The sequence below is a fragment of the Myotis lucifugus genome, unplaced genomic scaffold, assembly GCF_000147115.1.
Source record: "Myotis lucifugus unplaced genomic scaffold, Myoluc2.0 scaffold_22, whole genome shotgun sequence".
In the NCBI taxonomy this organism is placed as follows: Eukaryota; Metazoa; Chordata; class Mammalia; order Chiroptera; family Vespertilionidae; genus Myotis; species Myotis lucifugus.
In genome coordinates, this window is record NW_005871070.1 from 6,655,850 (window position 1) to 6,672,136 (window position 16,287).

Sequence of the window (16,287 nt, forward strand, 5' to 3'; positions counted from 1 at the left end):
AAAGAAAACAGAATTTCCAGAGGATGAGGCCCAGAAATCAGGCTTTCTACAAAGATTCCCAGGTGATTGTAATGTGCAGCCAAGGTTGAGAACCACTGCTCTAGAGCATCTCTCCATGTGACCTTTCTTCAGTAAACTCCCTTTGGCAATAGCAGGTCCATGAGGTTGAATTCTCCCAGGGCAATGCTGCCTTTAGTGCATCTCCCCACAAAACAAAAATATTTTCACTCTTAGCTTCCCTGAATCTGACAGTATATAGGAGGGTCCTGTGAGGCTCAAGATGGCAACCTTCCCCAAGGTGCTGAAGTGCTTAAGACAGTCTGGGGGCTTTTACAGAATAGCCTGATGATTAGCTAAAGAGCTAACCCAAGTTCATCAATGTTTCTCTGCAGATGTACTGTCTAAAAGTAGGATCTTTTTTCTACCTTAGCATCAAAAGCTCACGTAGAGGAGGGAAATCATGTTCTTACAAGAATTTTGCCTATTGTAGGCAAAGGATATGAGGTAACAGTGAGTAGGCAGCAACATGTAAAAGAATGACTTGGTATGAGAGCCAAACAAATTGGGTTCAAAGCCTGATTTATTTACTCATTTCTTGTGGTGGTTACTGGCAGAGCTCAAGAAATATTTCTAGCTTTCTTCCTTTCAGACATATAGTGGGGGTGCCTTTCCCCATCCAGCCTGGGGTAGAGTGGAGCCATGTGATCAGTTCTGGCCAAGGATCTTGAGAGACAGTGGCATGTGTATCTTTCAGGTAGATGGTGTAATGGCCAGAGGGAGACCCTCTAGAAGGCTCTTTTATTTTTGCCATATTGAAGAGGGTGGCTGGTCCAGTAGTCTGAGTTCTGGAGAAAGAACATGCCAAGCAGAGAGCCCACAGCCAATCCGTATGTATGATAAGTAAACATTTGTAGCTTTAAACCTTTGAGATTTGGGGTGGTTATATCAGTAAAACCTAGCCTAGCCTGACTGAGAAGCTAGTTCTGTGTCTTTTAGGCTAGTCACCTGAGTGTTTCTGGCTCAGAGTCTGGTGAAATGGGGAAAATAATGCTTGATTATTGTGAACATTAAATAAGATAATATGCATGAGGCATGGACAGAGTCAAATAGATTTGGCCAATGTTCATTTTTTCCCCCCTCTATCCTATTTCTGTCTCATAACACACACACACACACACACACACACACACACACACAAACATACATGCACACACTTCTCTTTTTATAAAACGATGCAGTAGATAACATCTGTTCTTGGTTCCTTATCTGGATTTGTTCCCTCTATTCACGCCATCTTCCCTTCCTAGTACCCTTCTATTTAAATTAGATGTTAAAGTTGGCATTTACTCCTACCCCCTATAGAATATCTGCATCTGGTATAGTGTATTGTATTCTTTTTTTACCCCCAAAGAAATAAATCCTAAGGATAGGGTTTAAGGCAGTATGAACACTTACCAATAAGGATAGTTAAGTTGGGGAATTCCTAATACCCCAAAAATGATGTCCCTTGGACAAAAACAAATCTACCTCCCTCTAAAGTTAGACACATGGTAGTGAGATAAGGACAAGAAGGAAGGAGGTTAGAGCTTATCTGTGAAAGCACCATAGTTGAGCTCCACCCTCCAACCCCTACCCCAGGGCTCAACAGCCTACTCTGAACAGGCGCCAGGACTTCTTTTGAAATTACTAAAACATTTTCTAGGTACCCTTCTAGCCCTACCTTTCTGCTTTAGAAATATATGCATGAAGTGCTAATAAAACTGGAATGATTAATAAAGACAAAATATTCGGATTCAGTTGCATATGTATCTTATACACTTCCTCGTGGTTACCGCTATAATAACCAATGCCTTCCTGATGTAATTGCATGGAACATTAAACCTAGCATTTATCCTTTTTACATTAAGACCTCTTTGTCAGTGATAATACTTGGATTTCACCTTTAAGTTTTGCTGCTTCAAAACAACAACAACAAAACAAATAAACCTAGGTTTATATCATGGTTGTCTGTAAAGTTTAATCACATATCATATATTTTTTTTAGCTTCATATCAGATTATTCCAAATATGAATATAACCACTAAAGATAAGTAATTTTAAAACTAGGAAATGCTAAGAAATAGGTGAGGGACATTTCCATTAACTCACTGACCTGAAACACATACATAGTTTGAGCAGTTCAGGAGCCAAAGGTGGTAGTGAACCAAGCACCCTTTCTTACAAGGAATTTAAATGTTCCTCTAATTTATTTTATAAAACCAGAAAGAAATTTACAATAATGTGGGGTTAAAGCCAAATCTCTTAGCTCAACACAGGAGGAAACACTGCATATTCACATCTAATTAAGTAAAAGTCATTTTTTAAAAGTTAAAGGTTGAAATTTTTGCAATTTAATCCAAAATTTTATTAGCAAACTCTAATGATTATCCTGATTGCAATTAATAAAAGCTCCCAAACAGGTCAGCTCATTGCAGTGCAATCTGTAATCATTTGGATTTTAACATGATGGTTATTACTTATTACCCTGAAACCAAGCAGCCCAATGAGATATTGATTACTTTTAACCTTTAGATCCAAGGATTCAAGAAAGGTCAGAGGAGGGGAGCGCTCTTCCTTGGCTGGTAAACATATAGCCTTCAGGAGAATTCAAATGATCCCCATTGGTCAGATAGATCCAAGATTAGTTTATTCTCTTGGCTGACAAGAAATGATGATGCTTTTAAAAATAACACCCAGCACGCATTAGGTGAAGTGTTATATTTATGTAACCGATGGCCTCAAGATGTGCTCACATCTCAGCAAGTCTCAGGCTCTTCACTCTTTACCAAGTTTTGTCTGTGAAAGCATCTTATTTGGGATGAGATATTAAATGTAGTAGCTTCCATTGGAATAAACTCATCTCGTTAAAGTAAGTTCTTTTGTAGATTCCAAAAGGCTGAATGCAATCATTGGTTCACAGTTGGCCACTAGCATTTCTTTTGGTTTTCTTTTTCCATGACAACATTGAGAAATATTTTCGCATTTGTGCCACTGAAAAGCAGTGAGTTCTAGGTCGGGTCCAGCAGAATTATGGGCAAGGGAAACATAACTATTATGTGTTAGATTAATTTGCAGAACACTTGGCATCATTATTGCCAAGTCGTCAAATTGTTCCAAGTTGTTCCGGAAGGTTGTTATTAATAGTATGTTTTCTGAGGAAAGTTCTGTCTACTTTTGGAACTGCATTTCTGTTGCCAAGGAAACTCCTCTAAGCACAGTTTTCTAGGAGCACACTGCCGCTTTTGTTTGCCAGTGTCCTATTCATATCATCTAAGTAAGCGGTTTACATGCTCCAGCGTCCCAAATGTTGAAGTTTTAGCCTATTTAAAGTTGCTTTTTCAAACACAGTTAATGCTTGCTACGCTTTCCCTCTGCCTTTCTCCCGCCCTCTCATCCAAAGCCCCGCTCTCTTGCCTTCTTCCTTCTCCCAACTCTTACTGTTCAAGGTTTTTATTTTTTTAAACAGTTGCATTGGGGGCGATCGTTTTCACAAGTTTTTGATAAATTAACTTCAATTTGAATAATAATTCCATAGGTTGTAGCATTAGTCCTTCAAGTGTTAATTATCTTTTCACTCTGAAATGAATGTAGTCATTTCCCCCTGACTCCTCTACCCCGTTCAGTGCGGAGGAAAACATGTCATTGAGTCCAGCCGGCCTGTTGTGAGGAAATGTGGTCACATGGCCCATCGCTGCCAAAAGGAGGGCCCTGAGAAAGGTGACAAAGACAGTGATTTCCTGTCAGCGAAGAGTACGACAGGGCTGTCTAGAAGTGATGCAAATGAGGGGAACTTTCCCCACGGCTTGTTTGATCCACTCTAGGCCAGAGCTGCCTGCCAGGGAGAGGGAGAAGCAAAGAGAATAGAGCAGAGGCTGCCCCAAGAGCCAACGCACCTTCCGGACAGTAGCTTGCCCGTCAGGGACAAAAACTGTTGGCGGGGCTTCCCTTCCTTGCCCCTCTGCACACACAGCCAACTATTACTGGGTGTACTATTCTCTTCACATCACACCCTTCCCCCCCCCCCAATTTTTTTTAAGTGATTCAAATAGAAATTATAAGCTCCAGCATGAGCAATGTCTCATATATTGTTCAGAAGCCATATCCATATACTTTTTCTTCTCCTAAACATTTTCAAGGTAAGTTTTGCCTTCTCTCTAAAAAAAAAAAAAAAGAAAAGAAAAAAATATATATTCAAATATTCATAGCAAACACTGATTCATCAAAGCTCAGATTAATATGACGGCTAATCTAAGGACTTTTTGAACTTTAATAAAAAATGGAACAACAGATTTACTTCTAGATAGCAGTGGAGACAGCCTAGGTTTTTCCATTCTGATCCCTTTAAAAATGACTAGATAATGTTATTTGAAATACAGTGATTTTAAGCATATTCTTCTTATCTTAATGGAGTTTTAATCTAACACACAATTAGGCTCTACAATTAATCTACTGGGAAAGAGGTAAAAAATTATCATTAGGTTCTTGTGCCTGATATATCTGTAATATTTTTACCTTGACTGCTTCCATAGCTAGTACTCTGTTTCATTTTGAACAATTAAGGTAGGAAATTTTGGTACTGAAACATAAGGCCTAATTAACAGAATTTAATTTTTTGATGTATACTACTTCTACTCTAGATACCAACATGTGAAATTATTTTTTTAAGTTAGTGGATTTCCTTCTGTTTCAAGCCTAGCTACTGTAACCTGGACTATGAGCGAGCCTAGCTTTACACTTTTAGGAGTGCAAGTTCAATCATAAAGGTATCAAGCCACCATCTGAAACTACTTAGAACTGTCCCGAACAAAATGCAAGGAACTATTCTAGAAGGTTGAAATTTGCAAATTTATAAAATATAGGGATAGCACGATTAATCTGTTTTCTATGATTGGTTCATAACTGTGACAACATTATTTTGGCATCAATAGTTATAAAATAACAAGTCGACTAGATCACATTTTTCTTTTCTTACACTACATTTCTTATTCCCCAGAATTTCTAATCCTATTCCATGCATATGTTTCTTTTAAAAGTCATAATGCTTGTCTTTAAATACACACCCAAATTCTCCAAAGTACCATTTTCTCCTTTAAGACTTATCCCTTTCTCTTGTTTATTTTTTCTGAAACAATTCTTTCATTGTTTACTTTCTTTTTATTTGTTTGTGTTTTAATGTTTTCTTATCTATTCATTCATCTACCTACCCATGATTTTCACTTACTCCTTTACCCTTTTTTTGTTTGGTTAACTTTGTATTAACTAATTTCAACAGCTTTCCATTCTCTTTGATGCTTATAATTCTCTCTCACTTTCCTAATATCCTCGTCTTTCCCAATATGTACTACTGGTATCCTCTCTTATTATCCCCCCTGGCCAAGCTATCATCAAGAGGAGCCACCCTTGGGTGAGAGCTGTGCTCCAAGTCTTTAAACATACCTGGCAACCAGTCAGAGAAAAATAACTATTCATTTGTTAGAAACATTATATTTAAAATTTACTTGTACTAAAGCGAGCTCTTTCTCAAAATAAAAAAAAAGAAAGAAAGAAATACTGTGGTTAGACATTTCTCTACCATACCATCCTAACCCCTTATTAAAAAATCCTAAAAGAAAATGTTTTTGTATCTAAGAATCAAAATAAACTTAATTTCTTCAGAGGCATGTGATTTTTCCTTTGGAAAATGAAAATTTTGCAATTAAGCACATTTCCCTCTTTGTTTTCACTACTGGAAAAGCCAGAATAAAACGTTGAGGTTATCTTTAGTAACTATGTAGAACCTTACAGTGTATGTGCCTACATGTTAACTCTTCTCACAGAAACAGACTCTAACCTCTGTGTATTTTCCCCAGTTTTAATTTATATTTACACTTTAAAGTATTTGTATTATTTTCCTGTGAATTCTCATAAACAACCTCAAATTCACAGCAGTGTAAATATGTAAGTAATCTATAGAGAGCATTGTATTATGCGAAATGAGTAGTTCTTTTCCTTTTATACACAGGACATATTTGTATAATACTGATATCAATGGAGAAAGATAAAGGATATTTGCATTTTCCCCATGAAAACAGAATTATATGGATAACTAACTCTCAAAATTAAATATAAAATCCTCAGTGTAAGTTCCTTGAAAGTATACAGGTATTATTAGTTAAGGTGGCTACTAATTTTATATTATTTTTAAGCTGAAAGGGTTCTTTTTAACCCCTTAAAAAATCCTATAACCCAATATTTCATTCATGAGGAAGAGCTAAACCATTCACTCAAGAAACAAATCCATAAATATGTTATGTCAGTGAGCTTCATACTGTCTGAAAACAGCTCTTGTTCATTTAGAACAATAACCAGCAGACTGCAACTTCTAAATTTGGCCCTTGAAATTAATTCTTGGACTCTGGAACCCCACACCCACCCAGATGGCTAGGGGCATTGTCATCTATGCTGGTAGGTGACAGAGACGGGCAGTGCTTTGCGGCAGGTGAGGAGCCCTGACGGGGCAGCCTTCCCAGCCGCCAGAGTCTGCGTGTCGGCCAGGAGGGCAGCGTGGCAGCAGCAGTCTAAGGAAATGCTTCCAGGCCCCTCCGCCTATGACATGTACAGGACGGGGAGGAAGTGTCTTGAGCTTCCCCGAGCCCAAGAATAATGCCACCTTTGATCTGTAGAAATGAAAAAAAAAACACCACACGGAGCTTTTCTTTTGCAAGTGGGTTTTAAATATTGCTCCATTAATAGTTAATGCACATAAAGACCAGTAGAGTGACAGCTCCCTGTGATTATGAATTCTGGCTTCGTAACTCTAGTACAAATAGGAGCTGAACTTTCAAAATCACGGTGGTTACTTTTGACAAATTAAATTGTCCTACTTAAAAAGGTAGGAGGAATGAAGAGAAGGAAAGCGAGGGAGCAGGAGCAAATTCTCCTTGGAGATGATTTTCATATCAAGGAAAGAAAAAAAAGGAGAAAAAACTACACTTGTGTTTCCCAGGCTACCAATGCTGCCAATGTTTATTAAAAATAGGTCCAGAAGGTCCCAATTCAGAGGTTGGACAAGATAGAAAAGGGGAAGGAAAGATACTGGGAGTATGGCTCACTGTCTCTGAAAAGGGAAGTATATTTAAGAGACTGACTAGTTTTTATTAAGAACCAGGTTGCTCTTAGGACCCTGCAGTTTAAAATTAATTAGAAAGAAAATGGTCCTAAATTTCTCACAATCTGAAACTAACAAAATTGGTTTAAACAAAAAATCCACTTTAGAGCCCATTGTGATATTAAGGTTCTAAATTATGTCAGGTTGCATGAATGTGATCTTTGCTGGTTAAATCTAATTCTTTTCCTGCATGAATTCCTTGGATAGTTTGCTTGTTTAGGGTAACCAAGATATCATAGCAGGTGCCCCACTCAGGAGGTCTGCTGAATGAATAGTCAGGGTATTTATTTGCAGTTCCATGCCTAGGAGTTAAGGTCAGATGGTTTTCCAGCAGAGACCAGAATATAAAACAAGTAGGTCAAGCCAGAAAGTTAGTGCCTAAAGTTAAGAAGGTAGTGCCTAAAAATATTCACTTTCACTGAGCACCATCTTATGATATTTTCTCAAACCCAACATTTCTAAATGTGGACTTTGGGGATCAACCTGGATGGTACAATGCATAAATTGTGTTTGGGCATGACTATCTTTGCCAGGTAAGGAGTTGAGTGATGAAATATAGAAAGCCCCTTAGGACATAAGACACTGGGGGGTAGGGGAAGCCGGGGTATTGTCAAGGGCGGGGGAAAAAAAAGGACACATATGTAATACCCTTTGTAATGCTTTAAGCAATAAAAAAAAAGAAAGCCCCTTAGAGAGAGGAAAATAAAGGTTTCAAATTCTATGATAAAAGGAATAATGATTCTGCCTAATCTTAGTTCCTGAGATTCTACCAACACTCAGCTGAAAGTCTCCCTTAAAAGTTTCACCCTCATTCTTTGCCATAATATAATATCAGGAGTCATAAACTTCATTCCCATCCTTAATTTATTAACTCAATACCGTTAGCTCAATAACTGTATAAGGTGCTTTACTTAACAACATAGAGAATACAAGTGCAAGGTCTTGTTCTTGGTGTTATAGCATTGTTTTAAGAAATGAAGATGCTGTAGATAGGTTTGAGATGGATTGGAAATGCTGTGAAATGGGTTGGGTGGCCTGTTGAGTTGCCACAATGATGGGGAAGCTAAAGAGTAAATGTCCAGTAGCAAAAGAGAAATCCCACAAACTAACAAAAACTTGTTTTGTCCAAAATGCCAATAGTTCCCTTGATGAGAAATAATAATAAAAGACTGGCATCTTTCAGGGCCAACAAATCCAAAGATTGAAATGACTAAGGTAGTCTCAACAGTACTGAAAGCCTCGAAAGCCCTGGGGACCAATTGAAAGCTTTGCGCTTTCAGGAGTCTCTCTGAGCAACAGGCTCCATCCCCCTCCCCTGAGGCTTCAGTTCAGTTGATTCCTGAAAAAGCAGATAGAACAGAGGGATGGGACATTGAAGTGGGAATTCTTGGCAAAGACCTGAAATTAATTCTCCTTCATCAGTTTTTCTAATGCAGAAGCCACCCCAAGTTCTAAATGAGTCCTTAGTTAATATCCTCAGGTTGCTTTGCAAGTTTCCAAACCTTTGGAATCTATACAGAGAAACTCCACAAACCTGTATCATTTGCCCTTGATTTCCAATTCAACCTTTAATATTGCTTATAAGCCAAATGCAAAATTAGTGCTAGCCTCATAAACTTAGATATGTTGAACACCTAAAATGCAAAAAAAAAAAAAATTATGACAAGACACGAGTCACAAATAAAGAACCCCAATAGGAAAACGTTTGGAAAAATACTACAACCCAGAAGTACTGAGTGGGTGGAACAATGGCCTTCAATATGCCAAAATGAGAATTCTCAGGCAGAACACTTAGAAGGAAACCACAAGAAAAAGAAGACTGCACTTTTTGTTCAGTGATTTCCTATTAATTGTGATGTAAATTATATGGATGTGATTTTGACAAAGAATAGCACTGTTTCTGAAATAAATAGTGGTTTATGTGCAAAATACGAAATGCATCAGGAAGAAAAAAAATGTTATTTGGCAGCATGAGTGTAATAAAATATGAGATAACAGCTCACGATTAGGTAACTTTTATATTATCTTTTCCTGTTTGACTCGATTTTTAATCTTAAGCCTTCGGAATAAAACAAATATTTTTGCATCACAAATTAACATAGGTTTATAGGCATTTTTCATATGTAATTTTTGATCTTGACATAAAATATAATATTATCTAGCTTTGGCTTACTAGGTCAAGATTGTTATTTTAATAATATGTTATGCCAGAAGATATATTGGGTAGTTTTGTTGTTAATGTGGACAGCTATCCATACAGGAAATAGCTGATAGTCTACAAACTCTATTAATGTTGGACAGAATTCTTCAGGGAGTAAAATATCATCATTTGCTGAGTCCCTGAGAAGCTATATCTTCTCTTAACCAAGATGATTCCCAGGGGACGTTAAAGTGGAGTGGGCCAGGCCCTCAAAAAATACAAATAAATATTTATCTTTAGAAGAGAAAAAAGTTAAAATAATACATTAAATAAAGGTAATTTCAAATGATAAAGATTGAAGAAGAAAGAAGACAACTTTTATTTGACCTTGAATGTACTTCTTATTCTATAAGAAATTTTAAAAAGCTAGAGGGTAGTTGTTTCTTGTCATTATACTGTTGCTGATTCTGTGGTTAGTTATTAATTTTATTTTTTATGATTCACAATCTGCTCTTTGAAATATGCCATATGCTCAAAGCAATTCAAGGATGACAACTGTCAGAATTACTCCAATAAAAATTGCCTAAATGAGGAAGATTTACTACAGTCTGATATTTCCGTGGAAAGTCCCTCTACCCTCCCCAACAGCTTTTCAGACACCGTGAATCTTGCAACCATTTCTTCAGTCAAAATCACAGGGTTGTTTTGTAAGAACGTCTAAGACCATTTAAGTGGAATTGGTAAAACACACTAGGCTAAGGGTGAATTAGCAGACATGGAAAACAATATAGATAGTTATTAGATGGATTGCCGCAATCAATATGTGAGTTCCAAGCCAGTTTTCTTAAATCACACGCAAATGTATTGACTTAATATGACAACGTCTGCTCTATGTATCACTAACAAACATTAAATTGGACATGCCCTGCACCCTGAAAGCAGCAAGCCAAACTAAAGGCACATTTTTCCCCTCTGGGAAGATCTGAGGGGTGGATAGAATCTACCTGAGTGCTCCAATCAAAACACATTTTGTTAAATGTGAGCAGTCCATTTACCCTTCATTTTGTTTCAGTCTATTTATTAATGCAGTTTCATTTATTGTTATTCATCCTGAAGATAAATCTTTGTCCTTCTATAGAATTACACCAAATAGAATGTGATAAAGGGAACTTTCCTGCAATTATGATGTCGGTGCAGCCTGTCAGCACACAAGGGATTGAAATGAGTTTGGGGACAGGGAAGAGAATTCTAATAGACACCATGATACATACAATGAACGCAAAGATATCCTGAGAGAGAGAGACTTGTCAGGCTAATCAGATCTTCCCCAGCAAGGTAAAAGCAAGAAGAGAGCGCTAACCTTGTAAAGGTGCTGCTGCTGCTCCTCTGACATCATCAGGTCGTGGCTGTCCATCACGAGGGACTCCATGTCAATCAGCCAATCCCAGAGCTCCTGATATTCTGAATCAAAGTCCAGAAGCCTGAAGATAAGACACAACATGTATTATGCATAAATACAGAGTAGTTGTTAAAATCTTGTATTAGAATAATATATTCTTGAAAATCCATGATGTTCCTGGGTGATACCTATAAAAAGAGCAGGAAAGAATTCTCTCTGTGGTTACACAGTGGGTAAAAGAGGAACTCAAGCTTGTGACATAGCCACTTCTTAGATTTTGAAACATGTAATTTCGATGTTCATACCTGAGACATATTATCATGGCGATTTCCATTTGCTCACCCTTCCTGAAGATTTGCAGCACTTGAACGAAATGACTACTACCTTGAAAAAGAGCACCAGCATATTTAACAGGCTCAGGAATGGTGGGTCAGTGCCATTTGAAGGTTACATGGTCCAGAATTTTGGTTAAGAGCAGTACCCTCAAAATTCAAACCCCTTTCTCATCTACTAGATTTTCCATGGATACTACATCCCAATAGATTTATGATTAAGAACACTAATTTAATGAATTTATAATAATAATTCACTATCATATCCAAAATATACTGTTCACTGGGAAGTGGCTCAATCATTTATCTGTCCCTCTGCTGTCTATCTGCCCATCTCTGCAAACATATATCCTACATTTAGTGTCATGGATGAGTAGCCAGCATTTCAGCTTAACACTCAGAGTTAGGCTTGAGTGACTCTGGTAAGCCAGTGAGAACCAGGGGCAGATCCAGTATTAGACAGGTGTTCCCCACAGACATGTAGGAAACAAAGGTAAGGACAGGAAGTCAAAACAATGAATCTTTGAATAGGCAGCAATCATTAAAATTCAAAGGAGGATCACTATGGTTTTCAACAAAATAAATCATTAGAATAAGGAGCTTAAAAGGATTAATGTGATTCTCTATTGAAAGCCCGGTGAATAAGTAAAGCCCAGATTCTTCTAAAACACTGTGATCAGAAAATGAAAGTGCAGATGAAAAACTATCACTTTGTCTTTCCCCCAAAAAATCATCACCCTGAAAGAAATCCTAGGGTCTTGTCAAACTGTAACTGAACAAAACCTTATCTGGGCTTCTGGTCAAGATGGTGGCATAGGTAAATGTGGTACTCACGTCCTCCCATAGCCACATCAAAATTACGACTAAACTACAGGACAACCATCATTCAGAACTGCCTGAAATCCTCCTGAACAGAAGTCCTACAACTAAGGATATAAAGAAGAAGCCACATTGAAACTGGGATGAGGGGCAGAGGCGTGGAATAGACTGGTCCCACACCCACATGTGGTGGATAAAAATTGGGAAGGATATCTCAGCTGCAGAGGTCCCTGATGAGGAGCCAGGGGTGTCAGCCTCACATCAGGCCCTCCAGCTCAAGGTTCTAGTGCCAGGAAGAGAGGTCCTCATAACTTCTGGCTATAAAAACCAGTGGCAATTATGGATGGGTGAAACAGAGGCTGCTGGAATCCCAGGAGTTCCTCTTTAAGGGCCTGTGCACAGACTTACTCAAACTCATTTTTCTGAGATTCAGCTCTGGGGCAGCATCTCAAAAAGCACCAGAGACATATGGGGAAGGATTGAATTGTTAGGCACCAGGGCAAGAGATGAAGGGGCAGCTTTCTTCCAGACAGAAGTGCTGACAGAGGCCATTGTTCCTCTTCAGAGCTCTTCCTCCACAGAGCCAGCAGGCGGTGCCATATCTGAGTCCCCATCCACCTGGCTCACACTGTTTTGCCCTACCCTGGTAATTCCTTGAGACTCGAATCCACCAACTTGTGGGCCCACCTAAACTGTTTCCAGTGGCTTTTCCATATTAATGGCCTGTCATGGCTCATGCCTCAGACTTTCCTAAAATCTCTCAAACAAGCAGCATCTGGCCTCTATGTGCCCCATACCTCTCTCTAAGAGGCCCCTGGCCAGGAACTAGTGGCAGCTGGCCTTGCTTCACAGCTTGGCCTCTTCTGGGCATCTCCAAGCCCAGCACAAGTAGCAACCATCTGCAGATCATTTTGTAGCTCATGCTTGGTGGCCTGGGGTAGAACACAGGCAGCTGCTGACCTTTGCCTATAAGTCCCCTAGGCCCCAGAGCTAGTGCACCCACTGAACAGCTTCAGACCATGTTGAAGCACCATGCAACCACTTCCACAAATGACACACTCAAGGGCACCAGAGCCCCACTGAAGTAAATCCTGCTCCATGGGGTCAGCCTCTGCACAGCTGATCTTTCATGGAGGTACAGCCAGCCCTTGCTGCCATTTGGCCTGGGGATAAAGCCCTCCCATTGACATACCAACAGCAATAGAGGCTCAACAACAAAAGGAGGGTGTATAGAGCCCCCAAGAGGCTGTGCTTTGATTTTCCAGCTTGTGGGGGGGGGGGGGGCTGTGCCATTGGGCCCTACAGGACACCTAATACATAAGGCCACTCTACCAAGCCTGGGAGACATAGCAGCTCCACCTAATATATAGGAACAAACCCAGGCAGGCCACCAAAATAAGAAGACAAAGAAACATGTCCCAAATGAAAGAAGAGAACAAAACTCTAGAAAAAGAACTAAACAAAATAGAGACAAGCAATCTACTAAATACAGAGTTTAAAACACTGGTTGTAAGGATGCTCAATGAACTTAGGGGATGAACTAAGGGGATGAAAGGTAGATGAATTTAGTGAGAACTTCAACAAAGAAATAGGAAACATAAAAATGGACTTAGGAAACATTAAAAAGAATGAGTCAGATATGAATAATGTATTACAGGGAATCAACAGTAGAGTACATAAAGCAGTGGATCAAATCAGAGATTTGGAAGATAAGGAAGCAGAAAACACCTGATCAGAATAGCAAATAGAAACAATAATTATTTTTAAATGAAGAAAAATAAAAAACCTCTGGGACAACTTCAAGTGTACCAGCATTCTCATCATGGGAATGTCTGAAGGAGAAGAGAGAGAAAAATGAATTTAAAACTTATTTGAGGAGATGAACCAAGATGGCGGCATAGAAAAACACCGGAAATTGCTGCCTCCGACAACAACTTCAAAAATACAACTAAAAGGGAGAACGGTCATCATCCAGAACCACAGGAAGGCTGGCTGAGTGGAAACTCTACAACTAGAAGGAAAGAGAAGAGCACACAGACTCAGAGGAACTACGAAAGTGAAGTGCAGAGGTACAGAGGCTCCGGCGCGCGAGGAAAGGGGCGGGCACCTGAGGACGCGGCTGTCTTTTTGAATCGGGAGGGAGTCACAAGCTCCCGACTGCTCTGAACTCCGGTTCCGGGAAATCTCTGGGGTCCCAGGACTCATACGGGGAGAAACTGGACTGTCTGGCAGCAGGCAGAACTCGGAACTTGAGGACGGCTTTCCCTCAGAGGTGCTGGCAGCAATTACCAGGACACTGAGACGCGAGGCCCCTTAGGGCAGGGCTGAGAATCAGCCATAGCTGCTTGCTCCGCCCTGTTGATTCCGAGACCCCCGCCCTTTCCAGGCTGCTGCAAAGCCTTTTGCATATGAATGCCCGAGTCCTTTGCAAACTGACAATTTACCTAACAAATTGCAGCTGGGCCAGACAGACCCAGAACTTCCAAGAGAAGAGCCCAAGGCCCCACAGCAACTTGCATTGCTTCTCAGCTAGGGCCTCATCTGGGCACCCCAAACCCCAAAAAAGGAAGGGGAATCTGCATATCTCTTCGTAGCTCCTGCTGGGTAACCTCAGGAAGAGGCTTAATTAGCACCTCCTTAGATCCAAGAGCCAGTGTATCCAGTGGTCAGAGTGGGACCACCCAGATTACAACTCCTCAAATTCATAAGGAACACACTCAGGGGGCAGACTCAGTGAGCACCAAAGCCCCACTGAAGCAAGTCTTGCCCCAGAAGGGTGTCTTCAGGACAGAAGTTCTCCCACTGCAGACAGAGCTGATTCTCACTGCCAATTGGCCTGGAGGTCAATTCCTCCCAGTGACACCTAAAACAACCAAGGCATAACTACAACAAGACTGTGCACAAAGCCCACAAGGGGGTGCACCAAGAGTGTCCACCTCAGGTAACTGGGGAGGCTGAGCCACTGGGCCCTGTAGGACACCTAGCACACAAAACCACTCTACCAACACAGGGAAGCAGACAAAATGCGAAGACAAAGAAACAGGTCACAAATGACAGAAATGGAGGAAAGCAAACGACTGGATATAGAGTTCAAAACCACGGTTCTAAGATTTTTCAAGAATTTTATGGAAACCGCCGATAAAAGTAGTGAGATCCTCGATAAATGTAGTGAGATCCTCAATAAATCTAATGAGACCCTCGATGTTGTGATAAAGGACCAACTAGAAATTAAGCATACACTGACTGAAATAAAGAATATTATACAGACTCCCAACAGCAGACCAGAGGATCGCAAGAATCAAGTCAAAGATTTGAAATACGAAGAAGCAAAAAACACCCAACCGGAAAAGCAAAATGAAAAAAGAATCCAAAAATACGAAGATAGTGTAAGGAGCCTCTGGGACAACTTCAAGCGTACCAACATCAGAATTATAGGGGTACCAGAAGATGAGAGAGGGCAAGATATTGAAAACCTATTTGAAGAAATAATGACAGAAAACTTCCCCTACCTGGTGAAAGAAATAGACTTCCAAGTCCAGGAAGCGCAGAGAACCCCAAACAAAAGGAATCCAAAGAGGACCACACCAAGACACATCATAATTAAAATGCCAAGAGCAAAAGACAAAGAGAGAATCTTAAATGCAGCAAGAGAAAAAAAGTCAGTTACCTACAAGGGAGTACCCATACGACTGTCAGCTGATTTCTCAACAGAAACCATGCAGGCCAGAAGACAGTGGCAAGAAATATTCAAAGTGATGAATAGCAAGAACCTACAACCAAGATTACTTTATCCAGCAAAGCTATCATTCAGAATTGAAGGTCAGATAAAGAGCTTCACAGATAAGAAAAAGCTAAAGGAGTTCATCACCACCAAACCAGCATTATATGAAATGCTGAAAGGTATTCTTTAAGAAGAGGAAGAAGAAAAAGGAACTCTTACCATTTGCCACACCATGGATGGAACTAGAGAGCATTAGGGTAAGTGAAATAAGCCAGTCAGAGAAGGATAAATACCACATGATCTCACTCATTTGTGGAATATAATGAACATCATAAACTGATGAACAAGGACTGATCCAGAGATGGAGAGGCATTGATTGGACTGTCGGGCCTTGGAGGGAAGGTAGGGGAGGGTGGGGGTAAGGGGGAAAGATCAACCAAAGGACTTACATGCAAGCATGTAGGTCTAGCCAATGGACACGGACAGCGGGGGGTGGGGGCATGAGCGGGGGGGGGGGTAGGGGGTAACGTGGGTATAAAGACACCTATGTAATATCTTAATCAATAAAAAAATATATTAAAAAAAAAAACTTATTTGAATAAATAAATGACAGAAAACTTTCTTAACCTGCTGGAAAGAAGTAGATATACAAGTCCAGGAAGCACAGATACTCCAAACAAGAGGAACCCA

At 39.9% G+C, this 16,287-nt stretch overlaps 1 protein-coding gene across 1 annotated transcript in view; it reads right to left on the reverse strand.

The window, feature by feature from the left end:
- AKAP6 (A-kinase anchoring protein 6) overlaps window positions 1–16,287 on the reverse strand; it is a 373,936-nt gene that overhangs the window by 103,296 nt on the left and 254,353 nt on the right. The window contains 1 exon segment of the mRNA XM_023751526.1: window positions 10,687–10,807. Coding sequence (XP_023607294.1) covers window positions 10,687–10,807 — 121 coding nt within the window.